This window comes from Manduca sexta, chromosome 18 (genome assembly GCF_014839805.1).
Source record: "Manduca sexta isolate Smith_Timp_Sample1 chromosome 18, JHU_Msex_v1.0, whole genome shotgun sequence".
Classification (NCBI taxonomy): domain Eukaryota; kingdom Metazoa; phylum Arthropoda; class Insecta; order Lepidoptera; family Sphingidae; genus Manduca; species Manduca sexta.
Genome location: NC_051132.1, coordinates 9,166,406 through 9,184,066, shown reverse-complemented (window position 1 = coordinate 9,184,066; position 17,661 = coordinate 9,166,406). Strand labels below are relative to the sequence as shown.

Genomic DNA, 17,661 nt, shown 5'->3' with positions numbered 1-17,661 from the left:
GAATTCGATGTTATTGATGGTGTCTTTTATTTGTAAGTATACAGAAATCATCTTTATTCGAGCGATTCGTGTCATCATGCAAGCGACTCGTGCTAAGTATAAAGTACTGTAAATTATAGAGTCGCATTGTTTGTTGGTTCGAACTGACCAAAAAACAAATAAATGTTTAATTCTGAACAAGTTTTACAATAACAACGGTGGAACGAATCCAGGACATCTCGTATTTTACAGCAAAGTACACTATCAATCCATCAACCAGATGAGTTTTCTTGTAGCATGGTTACAGTATAGCACTTGGTTTATGGAAGACAACTGGTGGGTTGCTATTCCTCAAGGATAATAGTGATAACTCATACAACCCCTAAGATAAGTCATACGCAGTTGACATAATCTGCTAGAAATTTTTCCACAGAAAACAACTAAGCAAAGAAATCGCTCGGCGATGCACTTCGGCATCATATGCAAAAATATTATAACATAATATGGAAAAGATTTCCTTATGTACTAAGTGTTAATTAATATATCGGTGCAGTTATACCTGGATTAGAAATCATACAGACCAAGGTCACAGTTGCGGCCTAGGCGGATTCTGCTCCAAGTACGTCTGTAGTGCATTGATATGTGTCCGCGTCGGCTAACAATATTTTGGAACGATGTTTATTATTAGCAATTCAAGTCACGTAGTCGGCAAGATGATTCATTATGGAAGATTGTGGATGTTACGTCAAAAAATATAATAATTATAAACATATTAAAGATGTAAATTATGATCGAAATAATTCGGACTTAATGTCTCTGGAAGTGGTGGCGTTTCATTTTGATTCTGAAAAAATATAGTTTCGTTTGCACATAAAGGCCGACAACACATAGATGATTCTAGTATCTTTATGAGCGGAGATGAGCACTTACAATTAATTTTTTATCGCTCACGAATTTATTTACCCGCTTTATGTATGTATACAGGCGGATTTATTGCAATTGGCATTTTGTCACAGTTAATTTAGGATGCTAAGTTGCAGTCTATTACGCGTTTTCCTCTGTACTATAAAAATTATATAAAATAAACGATTCTCAGAACGATGTTCAGCCGTAATGATACTTATTTACATGAAGAGACAGATGCACCTTTTGTTTTTAAAAGTTCGTTTCAACTCTTTACGTGTGATATATTTAAAATGTAATGTTGTATCTAAAGCGCACTATGTATCTTTGCTGATTGTTGTGTAATTGCGACTTTAAATAAGACTATATGTTGACCTATAAGAAGTTCTCAGTCATTTTAGAAAGCTTAGCAGAACGCTAAACCCGTATGGTGGTAATAAAGTCCTTGTGATGGAAGTTGGAACTATGTACCTACTTATCATATAGAACTCAAACTTTTCGAGCTTCCTCGTAACCATCCATCAATTTAACATGTAACACCACTTATAGAGCACGCCTATGATCAAAAGCAGGCTGAAGTTTCAATCCCAGGCAACTCAGCGATGCAATTTCGAAACGAAAATCTTACTAAAATTTTTGTTACCGGACTCCCTGGTGGAGTTCTAAATCGAACCTAGAATCTCACGGTTACGTACGCCAGTAGACTACCACGAAACCTATGATGTAATGAGAACCTAAATATCAACACCAGAGTTCAATGCGACAATATTTTTGAAGTTATTAGTGAAAACAAAAGTGGAATTACTATCTAATCTATACTATGTCGGTTAAAAGTAAATCTCTACATATTGACTATTTAATGATAATTAATTTACAAGTTTAACAGGATTGCTTAGTTATGTCATTATAAGCTAATTATGAGGGTAATTTTGATATTATCCATTTAATACTCTAAATATGAATTCTAAATCACCAAACTCTATGTTTGGACTTCCTAAACAGTTACTTATGTTTACTAGTAGTGACCACTACCTTCTGACGTATTATCTTCTGTCCTTCTCGCACAATACATCCATCTCACAATCGCGATCTTGAACACCTTTCACTTAGAGAAACTTAGTTCTCTACGTAACTCCAACATATTGACTCGTAAAATGTGATAATAACATAAAGAAAAATGTTTTATAGTCATGTCACACCAAAGTTACTGTGTTTAGTCATCTTAAGTTTGTTAGGTAAGTTAGCAAAGTTATTTAAGTACAGGTTAAGTTATTCAGCAGACTTAAGTTGACAATATCTGATTTAATAGCGTTATTTTAAGACATTTTTGAATGAAATCGAGAGCAAGTATGAATAATTTTTACTTATAGTATGAACAATTGAAAAGATAGATTGTTTCGAAATAACTCGACCTTCCTATTATTGGTTTCGTTTATTTTATTTACCTTGTTTGTAAATCCGGTTTTTAGTCATTGTATATTGGAATATTATTGTATCAAGACTGGTAGAGCATGCGTGGAATCGTTTATAATAATAAAATTATAGTGGTCATTTTATTATATTTTATGGTTTAAATCGTAACGGATTTGAAGCTAACACCTATCAGTTAAATTTTCCTACATCCGGAGTTGAGGATTTAATAAATAAAAAAAAACCGATATGATTATGTACGTTATAAGTATTGTTTGTTTTGAATTGTAATGCAAGAGACAACCACGTATTGTTAACAACGGGAATTCCTTTACAGTTAACGATGATTATATGCGTGGGTATTGATTAAAATAGTGCTTTACTGTCCTTATAGCAAATAATATACTTCTTATTATGAGTTAGTAACATAAGTAATTCATTTATTTGCAGAATCATGTCACCCTTTGGTCCTTCGCGCATACCTTTCTCAACATGGGCTTCACGGTGAAATAGAATTCTCACGCAAAAATGACACTTCAATCAGTATCAGAACGAACCTTAAAACCACATTGCAGTATCCGGATGGTGTCTGGCGATGGACTATCCACGAGTATCCTGTCGACTATCGCGAGTTATCGGATGAAAGGTGTTCCCAAGAACACCTAGGAAGAGAAATTATAGATCTTACTGAAGAACTGGGCTATTTGATAATACCAGGCAAAGATCATGCCGAGTTTGAAAGTAATAATTCATTAACTGGTCCGAATGGATTGTGGGGAAGAAGCATCGTTTTCGAAACTGCTGAAAGAGAACGCGTAATTTGTGCTTCAATTTTGTCTACCGATAAAACGTATGAAAGACATGCGCTTGCGAGGTTCACAGCCCCAGTAGCAGGCACGCTGCATTTCCGATGGTTATCAGCCCGAGAATTTGATGAATCTGATTCCTACATTCAAGCTGACCTATACCATGCAAAAGCAGTTCCTACGAAAGGAGAATTTACACAACATAGATGGAAGTTATTTGTTACTGATATCTTCGATTCTGATAAGGGAAGTCATGAAGACAATTGCAATGTTCTGCAATTAGTTTTTGATCCTGAAAACAGTGGTGATGGAATGAGTGTTGGTGATCTAGATAGTAAGCTGGGTTTGATAAAGGTTGCAACGGATGCAAACGTGAAGAAAATGAGGACATTATACAAAAATGATGTTATTAATGTGTTGAGGAGTGACATGGAGGTGACTAGAAGAAGTTTGTATGTTGTGATATTTGACAATAGGCATGCGGATAGTTTTCTGGCCTGTGCGAAATTGAGACCGATGCAGCCCAAGAGTACCAAGTAAGGAATATTTAAAAAACTACAATTAAATATTATTTATAAATTAAACATACGTACAGTGTACACTACCTATTTCAGAATTATTTTTGCTTAATTTTGGTTTTATTGAGAATTTTTGAAATGTCTTTCATTAAAGACGTAATAATTAATCAGCTAATCAGAAATTGTCTTGATTTGCTAAAATTATACATCAACAAACGTTAATAACCCTCTCTCGTCAGACGACACTTTATCTGAACTCCATTTAACTTACTTTGGAGGTAGCGGGGTCGCTTTGCCGTATCTTTATATAAAAAAAAAAAAATAACAAAATTGTTATTGATAACTCTATTAATTATTAAGTGTATACTTAAATTTCTTTGAATCTCATTAACTCAGGGCACTGATCAACCAGGATGGTATACGAGGGGAAGTAAGTTTTACACAGCGGTCGCCATTCGACCCGACCTGGGCGAACTTTACGCTGGCTGCGGCGGATCAGGATTACGAGTCGAACCTGCGTTTTGTCGGATCCATGCTCCAGTACAGCATTAAAGAACTTCCTCCGAAACTGTTGGACGCAAGCCATATACTCACCATGTGTAATACCACTGGTGGAGTCTATAATCCAAGGCAGCTGGATATGAAAGATATACCACCCCCAGGTTTGCCGTCATTTATTCTTTCTGTACTATCGTATACATATTTATTTATAATTGTAGTATAAATAAATCCTCAATTTTTGAAGTACGATAAAATTATAAGTAAATTATATTTTAGACTCTTAATATCCTTCAAAATTATAAGAGTGGATAAATTTGAATATTTTTATATTACTTGAAAAAAGTGTGGGTATAAAAACTAAATGAAATAAATACAAAATTTATATAAACATAATAAATTCTAAGATGTAATCGGTTTGTTAGTAATGATTGTTCAAAGACAATGAACTGTTTAAATTCCGAGGAGAGGCAATTGTCGTTCTGTGAATCGTAAGCATTAAACAAATAACATTTGGATGAACACCAAAATATAAGATTTACGATTTCTTCATTAAATGTTTCGTTGTCATGAGAATTAAGATCGAAATTTTCTATCTATATAACTGTGAAAATTGGCAATTCATGCAAATTCCATTAATTAATTAAAAATAAGTAGAATTCAATTATTTTGTTTAGTGGGCGTCGATTTTTTCTATTTGCTGCAAATATTTTTATTTAAATCATGGTTCATTTTTTTAGGAATGGGTACCCAAGATCAATATCCAGTGGGTGATCTGCTAGGCAAATATAAGGACCGTACCGAGTACTTGAATCACAATTACTTGCTGCCGGGATTGGCTAACGAACTCAGTGGTCTATACTGGGATGTATATCTTCCTTTGCAAGGTCGTCAGAGCGTTGTTCATAGAGCTCTGGTTTTAACAAGGTAAGGGTCAACTCTATATTACTATCATAGACATATAAATGGAGGTACTAAGCAGTTTTCAGAATTTTGGAATGCTTAAAATTGGTTGCTAAAATTAATTCCCTGGTCCCGTTAGCCATTAATTAAGAATGGTAAATTTATTCACATACAGAGTTTCTCTTTTACCTGTATCCATAATGTTTCTGTTTATCTTTATCGGACTCTAATGTGGGGTTAGCGTAACGCACATTGCAAGTACGTTGTAGCAAGGATTCGACTTATTATTTATTTCTTATTTTTAAGGAAAGGCCGTTTGCCTGACGTCTACTCCCTCTGCCTTCCTAGATTTACTGACTACGTACTGTTCTATTTACTAATTTTATTGTTTCTTTCAGACGGCCTCCAAGCCGCGAGCTCTGTGGCACTATACTCCCTTACGAATACGACACAGATTACCAGGTTCAGATGACCTCGGCGCAGGTTATATTCAGATATCCAATCGTGGGGACAGTTATCTTCAGACAACCGCTGGAGAGACCTTGGGAGGATACCACTATCATTATTGAGAGTATGGTGAGTATACGAAGGTGATGTATATTTTTGAAAATGACTGACTACCTTAAAATGGAATTCTTGAATTCAATTTCCTTAGCGGATCCTTACTTGGTACAATTTTATATGTTTAGGGGAGAATAAACTTCATCTTTAGTTTGACACACTTTTGACCCGTCATTGTTGTTCAAGCTTCACACTTTATGTGCTATAATTAAGCTAACTATATTCAGGTCCATGCCGATGGATCCAACGTGAACAACACCCATGAGCACCGCTGGGCCATTCACGAGAATCCTCCTGGTGGGGACTACTACAACTGGACGGGTCGGTGCCTAAGTGCCGGCCGCGTGTATGATCCTCATGGCTTGGATATAGATACCAGACACCCGGATCAATATTGCCGAACTGGACTGGAGGGGTTGTGTCGACTTGGAGATTTCACTACTAGGTATGTAGTTTGTGATTGTAAGTGATTTGAATAGTTTCTTGGAAGGTAAAGTATAGTGTACACTGACAGATAATAAGTAGGAAGCAATAACAGTGTAATAAAAATGTATCATATCGACAACTAGAGTCATTGCTTTGGACGGTCATCAAAATTATGCCAATTTCTCTCACTGATCCTGGATTTCTAAACGGAACTGATTAGGAAAAAGCGTAACGGACTAAAGGACGTAAAGGACTTACCTACATTACGGACGTGTAATCTATAATACAAGATATTTACTTTGTAACAATCGTTTTCCTAGTACTATTTCATATCATATGATAATATAATTTCAAATCGATGAAACTTGAATATAAGGCTCGTATGATTAAATAAATGTTATATAGTTTGACGATTAATTTCTCAGACTTTATAAATCATGTGAATTGTTTATAATTTCCAGACACGGTATGCTGTCCGTAGCCGGCAAGAAACGCGACAGTGCTCGCCTAACTCGGAGACTGTTCACTGATAACGTGGTAGCGCTGGTGGGAAAGCATTCCATTATGAGGAAATCACTGGTGATTTATGATGACCACGGACCTGTCGCAAGAGGAGAGAGAATGGCATGCTCTATGTAAGTATTGAAACTAAATTTACGATTTATGACGTTTCCTAACATTTAGATATTTTATACATACACAGTATAGTAAAAAAGATAAGAACTATATTGTAATCCATGAAAGAAAATTTAGAAGGTGTTAAACTTAATTAATTTTTAAAAATAATATCCGTTAGATCAGTATAATTATTTTTTCTATTACCTTCAGAGTAAACGGGTTGCATAGAAGGAAGGCGGTAGTCCGTGACTGGTTTGGTAATGGCGCGCAAGTTCCTTTAAAGGGAAAGATCGAGATGATCCAGCAATCAGAGTACGACATTACCAACGTACAAGTCAAGTTAGAAGCACTTGAGGATATAAGGAATTATATGATACATGTGGTGAGTATTCTTTGGCGCCTATAATTAAGGTACTAATTGTAATTGTAAATGTTCTTGGTGGTAGAGATGCCCGTGCTTTATTGGGGGAATGGTCTAAAGTTAATATAGAGATTCCTAATGTAATGAAAAAAATCGTAAGATATTTACTTGTTTCATAAAAAAAAAACGATTATCAAGTTTTATTATACATAGGTCTTCTGTAATGTTCCAGACACCAGTCGAGAAGGATCTGGAGTTCCCCTGTGAACAGACCACGTTGTATGACGCGTACAATCCATTTAATGTTAATAAATCTCTGGTGCCACCTCCTACTAAAGGTAATGTGAATCAATAACTTTTGTTAAATCTATTTATACTATTAAATAAAGTTGGAGAGTTTGTTTGTTTGTTTGAAGGCGCTAATCTCAAGAACTACCGGTTCGAATTGAAAAAATATTTTAGTGTTGGATAGCCCATTTATCGAGAAAGGCTATATATTATACAATATCACGCTATGACCAATAGGAGCGGATAATTAATGAAAAGTTTTGCAGAAACGCGGAAAATGTATTCCTTTTTAAGAGCTTCCGTTGCGTGCGCTGCGTAAACGGTCAATGTTACGCAATTATTAATTACGCTGTGCATAAACGTTACGAAAATCGACAATTAATAGGGCTTCAAAACTACTAGAACTTTTTGCAATTCAATTAGTAGTTCCAGAAATTACTTTCATAACTGTATCTGCTACAGTTAGGTTCATTAATTTTGCATCTATATGTGGACTTAATATATTTTACTTAATACATTATAATTTATTGTTTTTTATGATTTAAATACATTTATGTAGTGTGTCGGCAGCATTTTTAAGATTGTTTCTCCTTCTTTTGACTTCGTTTATTTTTATTTTTTGAAAATACTTGTACATGTGATTTATAGGAACCGCTGACCAGTACGAGTTGGGTGATTTAGGCGATAAATACGGACTCCTGGACGACGTGAAAAAAATTAATACATTCTACAACGAGACACAGATCTCTCTGTTTGGAGCATACAGTATATTGGGTCGTTCCGTAGTGCTTCATAAAAAGGTAAAATTATTGTGTTTATACATTTACAGGTAAAAAATTTGCCTCTTTCAAAAGAGATTTGACAGATTATTCTGATATATTTATTTTAAAAAATTCAAAGTAAGAATTTAACATAGAATCTTTACTCTACTTATATAAAACACACGTCGAATTTAGATACACGACCTTTATACAAATTCTAATTAAAATGATACTTTTTCTCATAATTATTTTAGACCCGCGATCGTCGCCGCTGGGCGTGCTCCAGTATCGAGCGAGGATATAGTCCATCAGAAGCCCGTGAGATCAGGGGCATAGCGTCTTTCCACCACCCTGGCGGCTTCGCGTACGGATACATCCGGATGACCCAGCTGATACACAACGACGGCAGCACCAGTGACACAGTTATCGAAGTCAAGCTACGACACCCTGGAGTCAGGGATAGGAACTTGGTGAGATTGAGATTTATTTAATTGATGTTTGATGCTTATGTTCAGCAGTGGACAGCGGTAGGCTGATGATGATGATGATGATGTTTGATGTTGAAATAAAACTAATTTTCAGACTTTATCGCGGTTCCCCCCGTGACCATGATGGCTGCGAAGCCTTCGAAAGTCCGGAGAAAATTATAATATAAAAAACCGTGATAAAAATCGCACAAATAGTTTAGCTTTAATGTCTAATATTCGCGTAAACATAAGAAATCATAACGTTTGATGATTTTGTTATCATCAAAATTAAACTATGTTTGGGATTTGAACTCAATAGCTTCCGAACAGATTTCGATGAAATTTGGTATGGAGATGGTTTGACATAGGTATGAAGGATAGAGGTTACTTTTATCACCGAAAAAAATATATTATGTGAGCGCGAGCAAAAGCATGTATTTATTAATGTAAAGCTTATTTGGATAAATATTATCATGACTTGAGCTCAGCCTACATGAAAATTTTAATGATGGGCTTGAGTTTCTGTAAACACCTTTTTAAATAATAAATTCAGTTTGGAATGTAATCATAGAATAAGATAAAACTATAATTAGTAAAGCATCTTGTTATCAACTTTATAGACTCATAACCACAACTGGTCAATATTCGTGAATCCCGTGGGAGTGGACGCGGCGGTCAAAGTGACGAACACGAGGTGCGTCGCCGGCGGGTATCGTTGGAACCCATACTTTACACAGCTCGCCGATCCGCTTAATGTAAGTATTTCTTTTTCTATTAATACGGTTCTTAGAAATTCTAGGACTTAGAGCAGCTGTCGGTAACCTTTTGGTAGGAAAGAGCCACGAGGTGGCAAAATTAACTAAAGGCAGACCATACATATAACATTAAACCTAAAACCCTGCTTTAGATGCGCTTACTCTTAATTTAATACATTTATTTTGATGTTAAACAACACAACCACGTGCTACAAACAGAACTTTCGCGGGCCGCGTGTTGCTGACCGCTGACTTAGAGGTACTAAAATCATAGGAGAGAGGGATAGGTGCATGTCTCGCAAAAAAGCAAGAAAAGAAATCTTGTATTTAATCCTCTGTAATATTGTAACAAGAAACCATAGTTTGAATGAATATATTTTGTTGTTTTCAGCACGATCTGTACAACCAAGAATGCGGAGCTGACAATCCATTGAGATGTGATGTTGGCGATCTCACAGCCAGACTTGGCACTCTTAGTAAGTGAAATATATCGTTAGACTGAACGCATATTCATGTAATTAAAATACTGATTTGCATTTCTTTCCTTTTGATTATTTCAACTTAAAATGTTTTGTTAATCATAATTATTGATGTTGGATCTAAAATTTCCTTATAATCAAATTTCTCTCTTGAACTCTATGTTCACTTCTTGATAGTAGTTCGTTGTTTAAAATCCAAACTTATTCTACATACGAATACATGGTTTCAGCAATCGGAGGCAAAAGACAAATGTTCATGGACAGTAACTTCCCTCTGGAGGGCACTGTGACAGCGATGGGCCGCTCCATCGTGATCTTCGGTCCGGAGCGCACGAGCGAGCGGTTCGCTTGTGCCAACATCGAGCCCGATAAGGATATCATCAAATACGTCAATATTATGAAACCGCCTAGATTTGTTCTGTAAGTTGATTGATTTCTTTTTTGTTTTTGAGGATTATTACTTTACTTTAATAGCAATAGATGTTAATTATTACGCTGTTAAAAAATTACATTTTAGTAGTTGTTCAGAGTTGCGTGGATTAAATTGTAACGGTAATTTTTTATAAGAATTAAGCAAGTTAGGTACAGCGCAAAGTAAAATTAATAATATTTAAATCTTCGCTTTGTTATTACTATCTTAAAGGTTTATCAGAATAATAATTAATCTTGTTTTCAGTGGTCAATTCTTAGAAGACATCCGCAAGGTGATGGGCGTGCCGGAGTGGATGGTGAGCGTGGACTCGCGGCGCACGCGCACGTTGCATCACTCCACTTGCATCCAGATTCTACTGCACTTCACCGGCCCGCACGCTAACCGACTCGAGTTAGATTTTACCAGGTACACCACTGATAGAATCAATTGAAATAGAGAAGAATAAGTGAAATACCATTATCTGTGTCAAAGTACTGAGGTTTTACTGACCATTAACCTGAGGAACAGAATATTATAAGAAACCACTTTAAAAGTGTAATTTATTTTTCTTTAGACATATTATTCGTGAGACATTTGACTATAATTTGCTTATTGCCGTTCTCATAGTTTTGGACCAATAAATGGTTTGATATATAAAGTTAACATTCAAATTCATTTTGCCAATATAGTGTTGACTATAGTTGATATTGGTAGCCTATTTGTATAATTTCAGATTACTGGCATCAGGAAGATTAGATTCGCCGAGTATATTTATCCCAGGTTTCGTGAACCAGAAGAGGAAGGTGACCACATCGTATCGCCATTGCGGCGTCACGGACCCCAATGAAAAGAAAAGTTAGTATTCATCTGAACGTAATTGTAACCTGTTGATATAAAAAAAAGACTATGTCAAAGTATCAAAAATATGGTGCAAACAGTACACGTGTTGCGGAAAAATAAAAGATTGAGGTTAATACTTGAAATTAAGATTGATAAGAAACAAAACAAAATCGATGAAGAAAATAACTTAATTTCTTATGGTTGAAAATTACCATTATTATTTTCATTTTAATCTAAAGAACTTTCAATCCTGAAATTATTCCAATTCATTTTGCATTTTTATTCCATTTGTATCATTGATATATATATTTGTATATGTTATTTTTGGTTTTTATATTCACATTCAAAGACTTTTTTTATACACATAGCACTCATGTTTTATGCTTTTCAAACTTGACACAAGCAGCATACAGGTAATCAAAACAAATTGGAATTCAAGAAAACAACATCCTCAATATGATGAACTAAATGATTTAAAAATTGTTTCAGAGAACTCCTTCTTCTTCTCATCAAACCCCAATACGGCGAGCACAATAGGCTTCTCTTTAGTGCTGGGTGGTTTGATATCGTTGTACTTCGCGAGAAGAATTATATAGCTATTTATGTGAACAAACCAAATTGTACAATAAATTGTTATTTATTATCAATATTAGTGTTTTTATAGAACCTCATGTAGAAACTCCATACATACATTGTGTTATTCCTCAACTACATCAGGGGCCTTATTCTCTATCCCGCACGTTATTTTGACAGTGCGTAACAAGCACGTAACACAACGCATCATGTTTAGGACTATAGAAATTTGGCTTACAGAATACCATTCCACGCACATTTCTCGAAAATAACATGACACGGCCGCGTTACGCGTTTACACTATCATACAGAATAAGGGCCCAGTAATAGTTAACAGTAAGTGAAGCGACCTTCGCCTATATTTACACAATACTTTGCCTACGAAGTCAGATTTGAAAAGCTCTCTAAGTATTTTATTTTATCAAAATACCTTTGAGTATCGGTACTGAAAGTGAACTGCAGACTTATTTTGTTTTATGAATTCCATCTTATATCGGTAATGTAGCCGATCTCAAGCAACATGAATAACAAATAAAAATACTACGTTATTTAACTATTATAGAATATTGCTTACGTTACTTAGTTATTTAGAGCACAGAATTTAGACATCAATGCTCCAAGATAGCACCACACAAGGAGAATGTTTAAATAATGCAATCAGAATCTGACAGACGTAGAAAACATGTCGTGCTATTTTAATACACGGTAATAAACTATGTTCTACAACGAGAACTTGCAAATTCTCTAATATTTTGAAAATTATCATAAGATTCCTGATTCGCTAAATTACACCATATTTTATACTATAATACTTCTGGAACTAGATTAGACACGTATATTCTACCGTTAGCGTAGTAAAGGTTTTCTTTCCAACATTACAGAGCGCTAAAGCGCATGCGCGCTCTTCACATCAGGGAATCAATACCACAAACAGCTACCCTTTGAAGAGTCTCAAACTAAATTAAAACCTATCAAAATGCGTTTCAAACACCGCTTAATGTCTTTTCTATATTTAATATATAATGTGGGTGCAAATCTTGAGGGACCTTTTTTGTTTTTTGGCCCCAAATCCCTGGAAAAATACCGGAGACCGGCTCTGAAGTTTTTGGACCAGGATGACTTGATGAAGATATACAGTGAACAGGCAGCGATTGTGGTTTTTAACAATCAGGATTCAGTGCCGCTGTCAGGAGCCTACTTCCCAAGGTTGAGCAAGATGTTGGAGACACAGACGGTGTTGGTGCTCCCGCAGGATTTCCTAGATGTGCATCCTGATTACATTAGCAACGAGACACAGGTATTATGAAGCAGAGTTAATCCGACGTAGGTTCACAATATGCATATAAGTGCAAGAAATTTCGCGTATTTGTTTGAATATTAGATGTTAAATAGACTTAATTACTTACAACAGTGGCTTACGTTGTGATTTTAGCTATTTCAAATACATATTTGATGTCTCCTACACCTTCGATAATAGCAATGCTACAGCAAAAAGATAAATCGGATAGGCGTTATTGACGAAGAAAAATAATTCCTCGTAATTAAGGTGATGAAAATAGTCCAAGGTTAAAGTGACTTGCATTAACGCTGTGATGCTTGAAATCTAATGTATATAGCCTACACATAGGCTGAACCAATACTTAAACTAGGTAGTACACGTCTATAAAAATATAACACAAAATGAAGTAGGTACTCGTATTTTATAAACAAAACTAATAACATCAGACGTTGTTCTCAGATGCTGACGCTGCAAGGTCCGTGGTCAGAGCGAGATGCACAAATGACGGGGACCTTCGCTCGTCTTCAGGATATATACGGCGATGGACGGGTTTTGGGTATACTGGGTGAGTAGCTTGATGGTTTCAAACAGGTATATTATATTGTAATTGAACAATTCTTAGAAGGCTGTAACTTCCATATTCAAAAACCCTTACCTACTAACCGCTGAATGATTTAAAGTTTACTTATAATAAATTAATAGTAATAAAAATATTTATAATTTGCAGGTAATTCCGTATCACAGAGCCAATCTGGCGATTATGAAGTTGATTGGGCACGCGTGAAGCGGCAAGCTAATAACGATAGCACCACTTCCACCACTAGTACTAATGCTCCAACCACCCAGGAAGAAGAAAAATCAGGACGCGGTGGACAGAAACAAGCACTCTATAATGCTACAGGTCAGTTAGTTCGATATGATCGACTATTTGTTACTGGTTATCTAAACTATTTATTTATTTTATAAATGTTACGAAAAAATAATTATACATATTTTAAAATCATCTGAAATAACATTAGCATCTTAAAATCACCAAGCGGTATTAGTAGGAGGCGATTGTCAAGTTTTTTTTTATTTATTTTTTAAACGGGCACGATAAAGGGCCTGACTGCACCTATGATAAGATTTTGATGGTAAGTGCAGTGGAGTCCAATAGAATGTCGATTGAAGAAAGATGATTTTACCTCGGCAGTCGACACCATTATACAAGCCCGTAGGAACCGGATATAAATAATATCCTAGCAAAACCAATCATGTGCATTGAAAACTTAATAATAGTCTAATAAGAAAAAAATTCACGGTGAGGAAAGTTGTGAATTTGTATTGTTGAAAATATCCACCAGGTCCTCCCGGGAAGGGTGCTCTCGTCCAATCCTCGGGTCCACCTGAACTACGCTTCTCCAATGGCACCGTAATCGTCCTAGATGCGCCGGTTGGAGAACCCACCGTCAAACCAACTCGGCTCTATACCATCTTGGTCGTGAGGTTTGCTCATGGCGACAGTAGAGATAAGGTACGAACAAAGAAGTAGAAGAAAGACCTAATTTTGAAGAATTATTTGTTATTGAGCTGATATTATGTTTGATCGGCGTGAAATATTTTAAGTAAACAATGCTTAGGGCTGATACAATAATCATAAATTAGAAACAGTTTTTTTAATTTATGGGTGAATAAGAAACTCATATCAGTATTCAACATTTAGTTACAAGTTCTCAATTTCGCAAATTTTAGTACATTATTAGCCAAACAAATAAATGTGGCATATTTATTAAATCAAGTTCATTAGTGGTGGCTAGATGTCACCATCAGCTAAATACCGGTAATTAGAAAGTGTGTTGCAATATTTATTTTTTACATCGTACATCAAGTCTACATGTCTGAATCAATTAATTAGAAATTCATTCACCGTTTTGCTAGGATGATACTAATAACAACTTTTAAACTTAATTGGGAATGTTTAATAATGTTTGACTCTACGTTCTAGGGGCAAATTAATTAAGTGCAACTACAGGAAATTTTATGATTAATACTTAGATATATTGTCATTTTGTAGTTTGTGATAGTATTGCAGAAATTACAATATGTTGAAAACGGTAATTATAGATAACAGTGGAGTTCAGCTTCAAGCAAGCGGCAGGCTGGTGGTCGGCGGTGGGCGCGGAGGTCAAGTTCGGGAACCTGGAGACGTCAGGGCTGAACTTGAAGGCACCAGCCCCACCTGACGCGCCTGCAGCGGTGCTGGGCCGCTCGTACCACTGTTCTCAACCGCTGGTGTACTCTGCGGAAGATGCTACGTTAACTTTACCTGATATTCAAGTACTGAATTTTTTATTGACTTGAGTCGAATTTCAACCGTGAGATAAAGGTTATTCGTAGAATAAAACATCAGAGACAAATTAAATGAGAATTATAGCATTGACATTCACCCTTATGATAAGAAAACGATTAATTTGATGAATAACTTCTATCTAATAATTGAAAAAAACAGTGCCAAGTGCTCCCATTCCAATTCGTGTTTGTGATACATGTAATTAAGCATAAATTTCTAAAAACGATTTATTTTTACCAATGTTTTTTAGGACATTATGTATATGTTTTTCGATTAATAATGGACCACTACCGGTTGTGAATTTTGATAGTTTCTTGTAAATTGTTATAACATTGTTGTTATGGGCAAAAGGCAGCCATGAATTCGCGTCAATTGCTCAGTTATTATGAACAATTTTATTGATTCGATCCTCGTTTTTCAGATGCAAATTTTTATGGACAATACAGAAGCGTTTGCTGACGCTTTCGACTGCATTGGGTTCACAACTGTTCCCATTTGGTAAGTTCGTTATACTTAAATAACTTGTTAGTAAAATATCCTTGGATTCGTTTTTTTAGGGTTTCGTATCTCAATAGCGACCCTTATAGGTTCACTATGTTGTTCGTCTGTCTATTTGTCAAGAACCTTTTCCTCAGAAACGCGTAGAGTTATCAAGTTGAAATTTATATCAATGAAATTTATATGAAATTTAGCAAGAAGCAACATGTTATAGCACATGTAAAGGAAAAATCTGAAAACTGTCAATATGTACTTTAAGAAATATAAGGCATAAGGTAAACCAAAGTATCCAGTACGGGTTGGCAGGTAGGGTGAAATATAAGGCTAACGTCGCGTTCCTCGCCAGTGCGGACATGAGTCCTAGCTTACCTAACCTGCCAGCTTTTCACTAGCTAATAGAATCAGAACATTTTCAATTTGTTCCTGTATTATCAGGTCTGGTTTGATGGTGACGTTCATCCTGCTAATCGGCCTGGGCATATCACTATCGATGATCATGGATATCAAGACAATGGATCGCTTTGAGAACAACCGCTCCAAGCAGCTTACTATCACCGTCAGCGAATAACTTCTCTGTAAAAAATACTTTGACGTATCTTCCACTTCTACTTGTACAACCAGTTTGTTTGCATTCTGATCCTTACATGGTATGGTATCTATTTGTGGATCATAATAAGGGGTTGAATGGTAAAAATAATTATATAATCAAAAGCGAAGATTGTAATTCCTGGTGTTACCGATTTTATGTAGTATCCTTATTTTCGATGTAATTAAAGTTATTATTTATTGTAAGACTGAAATTATTTCTCTTAGGTAATTTACATTGATTTTGTGTTAGTAACTTCTTAATAACACTGTTTCAATAAAACATAAAAACACCTTTCATACGGGATGTATTTACCTATCTAAGTATTATAAAATATGATGTAATTACTCGCGTATTATCCCATTACTAACTTATTAAGCAAAGTTTAATTGTTATAACTTATAGCAACTTTAACCCCCCTCCCGAGCCAACAATCTGGAGCATTAGTTTCATACATTTTCGGCGCACGAGACACGGTGGGAATAATTTATTTAAAAAAAATTTTAGGCAAAGAGTTCTAAGATTATTGTAGAGCGGATATTAGGAAGATTGTTACACAAAAATTTTGCGCTCATGCGATGCTTATTCAATCTACCTTACTATAGCAAAAAATCTATGAAAAATACGTAATTATTTTTCCATATCATAATTTGCACGTTTTTAATGCGTATATTAGCATATTTTCTGTAAATATATAATTTTTGTATTAATATACGCTGTGACATCTTGCCATACGGACATTTCAAATAAGACAGCGATTTATTACCAATTGGTAATAACTTTTGGAGCACAAAATTAGTCCACGATATCCGGTCTATAAATATATAGTTTAATGTCTTTGATTTTAGGTAACTAATAATAATTTTAATAATAATAATTTTTATTGTAAATAACCGAATTTGTTTACAATTTCAATGGTTACAAATTACAATTACTAATAATAAATTACTAAAAATGGTTACAAATTACAATTACTAATTAGTAACTCGTGCGCCACAAACTATGGAATAATTGTTCAAGGCCGTTTGTTCGCGGAGGGGCCTTAATAATATGGTATTATATTCATGTTAGGTATATTTACGTTATAATTATGTGGTGCTGTTGTTTGTATGCCTCAAGACTACTATTTTATAGCAGCTTCTATGGTGAAGCGGGCAATCAACTTGGGTGGGTTACATTCACGATCGATGGATTCCGCTCCAAAGCAAAAGTTTCTGTGATCCATTAATATTTATTTCGGGTTTGTAGACCGAACTATTGTAACAGGTTAAATCCTTTGTAGTTCTTGATACCCATGACATAATATTTGTATCTTAGGACTGTATTAAAAAATTATTCTTATCTTAAGTAGGAGCTCAACAGAGATTGAGTAATAATTTAAAAGCTTGTTCTCAGCTGAGTCGATGTTGTT

At 35.2% G+C, this 17,661-nt stretch overlaps 2 protein-coding genes across 2 annotated transcripts; both read left to right on the top strand.

The window, feature by feature from the left end:
- The first annotated feature begins 1,977 nt into the window (after nucleotides 1–1,977).
- Nucleotides 1,978–11,632, top strand: LOC115439736. Its single transcript, XM_030163705.2, has 17 exons — nucleotides 1,978–2,117; nucleotides 2,743–3,634; nucleotides 4,013–4,278; nucleotides 4,855–5,041; nucleotides 5,416–5,593; nucleotides 5,806–6,023; nucleotides 6,466–6,639; nucleotides 6,833–7,004; nucleotides 7,216–7,321; nucleotides 7,920–8,071; nucleotides 8,287–8,502; nucleotides 9,120–9,254; nucleotides 9,646–9,730; nucleotides 9,964–10,153; nucleotides 10,410–10,571; nucleotides 10,879–11,000; nucleotides 11,475–11,632. Exons 1-17 carry the CDS (start codon nucleotides 2,060–2,062, stop codon nucleotides 11,579–11,581), a joined length of 3,420 nt encoding a protein of 1,139 aa, XP_030019565.2. The 5' UTR covers nucleotides 1,978–2,059; the 3' UTR covers nucleotides 11,582–11,632.
- Nucleotides 11,633–12,490: 858 nt separating this feature from the next.
- Nucleotides 12,491–16,456, top strand: LOC115439798. Its single transcript, XM_030163791.2, has 7 exons — nucleotides 12,491–12,855; nucleotides 13,297–13,402; nucleotides 13,565–13,738; nucleotides 14,181–14,350; nucleotides 14,941–15,153; nucleotides 15,588–15,664; nucleotides 16,100–16,456. The coding sequence occupies exons 1-7, from the start codon at nucleotides 12,535–12,537 to the stop codon at nucleotides 16,230–16,232; spliced, it is 1,194 nt and encodes a 397-aa protein (XP_030019651.2). The 5' UTR covers nucleotides 12,491–12,534; the 3' UTR covers nucleotides 16,233–16,456.
- Nucleotides 16,457–17,661: the final 1,205 nt, after the last annotated feature.

What these genes read in the sequence shown, in the direction of transcription:
- LOC115439736 (XM_030163705.2), top strand. Translation starts at nt 2,060, where the DNA reads ATGTTTTATAGTCATGTCACACCAAAGTTACTGTGTTTAGTCATCTTA. An exon ending in GGTGCCACCTCCTACTAAAG is followed by an intron (nt 7,322 to 7,919) that starts GTAATGTGAATC and finishes TGTGATTTATAG; the next exon opens with GAACCGCTGACCAGTACGAG. An exon ending in GAGTCAGGGATAGGAACTTG is followed by an intron (nt 8,503 to 9,119) that starts GTGAGATTGAGA and finishes TCAACTTTATAG; the next exon opens with ACTCATAACCACAACTGGTC.
- LOC115439798 (XM_030163791.2), top strand. Translation starts at nt 12,535, where the DNA reads ATGCGTTTCAAACACCGCTTAATGTCTTTTCTATATTTAATATATAAT. An exon ending in AGCACTCTATAATGCTACAG is followed by an intron (nt 13,739 to 14,180) that starts GTCAGTTAGTTC and finishes AATATCCACCAG; the next exon opens with GTCCTCCCGGGAAGGGTGCT. An exon ending in TAACTTTACCTGATATTCAA is followed by an intron (nt 15,154 to 15,587) that starts GTACTGAATTTT and finishes CTCGTTTTTCAG; the next exon opens with ATGCAAATTTTTATGGACAA.